Here is a 3,345-nt window from a genome sequence, read left to right as displayed (position 1 = left end):
GGTGTGCATGGGGGGCAGCACTGTAGAGGATCATTGAGTTATGCCAAGGCCGTGAAGTGTGAACATTTTGGGGTGGCAGCGCTTTGGGCAGCATCTGACCCCAGAGCTCACGTGGCTGTGCTGCTCAGGGCAGATGTCTCCAGGTGAAGGCTGGGGGCTGCGGCTGGGAAGGTCTGTCCCATCTGCCCCAGGCCAACAGGTTTGGGATCTCTTTAGCCTGTGGGCACACGGAGGGTTATCAAGCAAGTAGGTAACCAGCCTGCTCCAGGCTGTGGGGGTCAGGCTTTTGGCTCCTCCAGGCAGGAAGTGCCTTTGGAATTCCTGGCAAGTGCTATAGAAGTCGGAGCTGGGCTTGTGCTGGAGGAGGGGAGAGGAACATGGACTGCGGTGTGTTCTGGAGGCCTCGTGACCGGAGATGGAGATGAGTGGGTTCAGGAGCAGGGGAGCAGGAGGCCTCAAACCATGCAGGGTTCAGGGTGGTGTCCTGCGATGCCCCAGGTGTCTCCTGGAGCTGTGCACAGTGAGACAGGAAACGCAGGTAGACAGGAGACCACCCGTGGCGCCCCACCAGTGGGGTCCTCCACCTAGGCTGCTGTCTGGAAAGAGCATGCTTGGGGAATGCCCTATGTGGAGGTGGGGGAGGGGTCCATCAACAGTGCCCTGAGCAGGTCCCCCCAGGGCGGACAGGTGGCCTCTCCCCAGGGCTCAGGCCGCGCTGCTCTGCCCACAGGTTACCACTACAACGACCTGGTGTCCCCACAGTACCTGCACCTCATCGCCAACCTCTCGGGCTGCACCGCCCACCGGCGTGTGAACAACTGCTCGGACATGTGCTTCCACCAGCGGTACCGCGCTCACGATGGTACGTGCAACAACCTGCAGAGGCCCATGTGGGGCGCCTCGCTGACAGCCTTCGAGCGCCTGCTGAAGTCAGTGTATGAGAATGGATTCAATACGCCCCGCGGCATCAACCCCCACCGGCTGTACAACGGCCACGCGCTCCCTGCGCCCCGCTTGGTGTCCACCACGCTAATCGGGACAGAGGCTGTGACACCAGACGAGCAGTTCACACACATGCTGATGCAGTGGGGCCAGTTCCTGGACCACGACCTGGACTCCACGGTGGTGGCCCTGAGCCAGGCCCGCTTCTCCGATGGGCAGCACTGCAGCTCCGCCTGCAGCAGCGACCCGCCCTGCTTCTCTGTCCTGATCCCGCCCAACGACCCCCGTGCCAGGAGCGGCGCCCGCTGCATGTTCTTCGTGCGCTCCAGCCCCGTGTGCGGCAGCGGCATGACGTCACTGCTCATGAACTCCGTGTACCCGCGGGAGCAGATAAACCAGCTCACGTCCTACATCGACGCGTCCAACGTGTACGGGAGCACGGAGCACGAGGCGCGGGGCATCCGGGACCTGGCCAGCCACCGGGGCCTGCTGAGGCAGGGCATCGTGCAGCGGTCCGGGAAGCCGCTGCTGCCCTTCGCCGCGGGGCCGCCCACCGAGTGCATGCGGGACGAGAGCGAGAGCCCCATCCCCTGCTTCCTGGCCGGCGACCACCGCGCCAACGAGCAGCTGGGCCTGACCAGCATGCACACGCTGTGGTTCCGGGAGCACAACCGCATCGCCGCGGAGCTGCTCCGCCTGAACCCGCACTGGGACGGCGACACCATCTACCATGAGGCCAGGAAGCTGGTGGGCGCCCAGATGCAGCACATCACCTACCAGCACTGGCTGCCCAAGGTGCTGGGCGAGGTGGGCATGAAGATGCTGGGGGAGTACAGGGGCTATGACCCCGGCGTCAACGCTGGCATCTTCAACGCCTTTGCCACTGCTGCCTTCCGGTTTGGCCACACGCTGGTCAACCCGGTGCTTTACCGGCTGGACGAGAATTTCCAGCCCATCGCACAAGGCCACTTGCCCCTGCACAAAGCCTTCTTCTCTCCCTTCCGGATTGTGAACGAGGGGGGCATCGACCCTCTTCTCCGGGGGCTGTTCGGGGTGGCGGGGAAGATGCGTGTGCCCTCCCAGCTGCTGAACATGGAGCTCACGGAGCGGCTGTTCTCTATGGCCCACACGGTGGCCCTGGACCTGGCAGCCATCAACATCCAGCGGGGCCGCGACCACGGAATCCCGCCCTACCACGACTACAGGGTCTACTGCAACCTGTCGGCGGCACACACCTTCGAGGATCTAAAAAATGAGATCAAAAACCCCGAGATCCGGGAGAAGCTGAAAAGGTGAGTTTATGTGCAGAAGCTGAAAAGGTAAGCTTATGTGCGTGTCTCCAGCAAGACCCACAGGGGAGGGGTGGAGCCCTGCTGTGTGCCTGCTGGGTGGTGTCAGGAAGAGACTCCACCAAGGAAGTGTGTGAGGGTCCAGCCCCCGACAGCCTGCAGGGAGGGGATAGTTCAGGAGTGGCTGCAATCACTTCCCCCAGTCTTATGTTGAGTCCCAGAAATGAGCTTTGTCAGGCTGAGGTTTTCAGTGCAGAGATGAGGTGTATTTCTCTGTCTGGGGCTAGACTGTGGAGTTTGCACAGAGACACACTGGACCCGAGACCCTGGCTGGCCATGGCTTCAGGGAGGAGGGTCCTGTACTCTCCTCAGAGCAGGGAGCAGAGCAGAGTGTGGCCTTGGCAGAGGGTCCTGGGATCTTGGGGCTTGTAGCCTCTTCCCCATGGACCATGTCATGTGGGCAGCCTTGTGGGTGGCCTGTTAATGGTGTAGGCTTCAGGGCACAGCTCTGCCGTGTTCCGGGAGCAGCTCTCGCCAGCTCTGTGCACCAGGCTCCTCAGACCAACCAGGCAGGCAAATGGCCATGTTTCCCAGGTCAAGCAGGTGCCCAGGTTCCAGGTCAGGCTCAGGCTCCCTGACCCAGGGCCCTTCCCTGTTCTGGGGGCTCTGCCACGGTGGGTAACTCTGAATAAGGAGTTAAATGTCGAAAGTTCTCTGAAAGTGTGGGCATTCAACAGCTCTCCTTTTGCCAGAGTTCACGTCTGTCCTTTGCTTATTAATGTCTTTTCTTATGTTACTTCCACCGATTTAGTTCCACTCAGTATCTTAAGTAAAAGCAGCCAGTGATGCTTTCTCAGTGTGGCCTTCCATAGTCCTTTGGACTGAAGAATTTGGCCTGTAGGTCTTTGTGTATTTACGATATTCTAATTCCCATTTGAAAGAATTCTTTTTAAAAATTCTTAAGGCTCATTTCCCACATTGTCTGGTCTCCAGTTTGCTCTTAAGTTACTTGACACTGAAGTTAAGACATAGACCCTTTCAAGATCTACCTTGGACCTTCTAAAGAAAAATGACTTTTTTGGGGGGCAGTGCATGTGGCTCAAAGAAGTAGGGC

The 3,345-nt window shown here is 59.6% G+C and overlaps 1 protein-coding gene across 1 annotated transcript in view; it reads left to right on the top strand.

Annotated features, from left to right (window-relative positions):
- The window catches only part of PXDN (peroxidasin), a 95,374-nt gene that overhangs the window by 79,960 nt on the left and 12,069 nt on the right, over positions 1–3,345 (top strand). The window contains exon 18 of the mRNA XM_023518427.1: positions 627–2,234. Coding sequence (XP_023374195.1) covers positions 627–2,234 — 1,608 coding nt within the window. The remainder of the gene's footprint in view (positions 1–626; positions 2,235–3,345) is intronic.

The sequence above is a fragment of the Otolemur garnettii genome, unplaced genomic scaffold (genome assembly GCF_000181295.1).
Source record: "Otolemur garnettii isolate 467f Iridium unplaced genomic scaffold, OtoGar3 scaffold00139, whole genome shotgun sequence".
NCBI lineage: Eukaryota > Metazoa > Chordata > Mammalia > Primates > Galagidae > Otolemur > Otolemur garnettii.
This window is presented reverse-complemented; position numbering and strand designations above follow the sequence as displayed.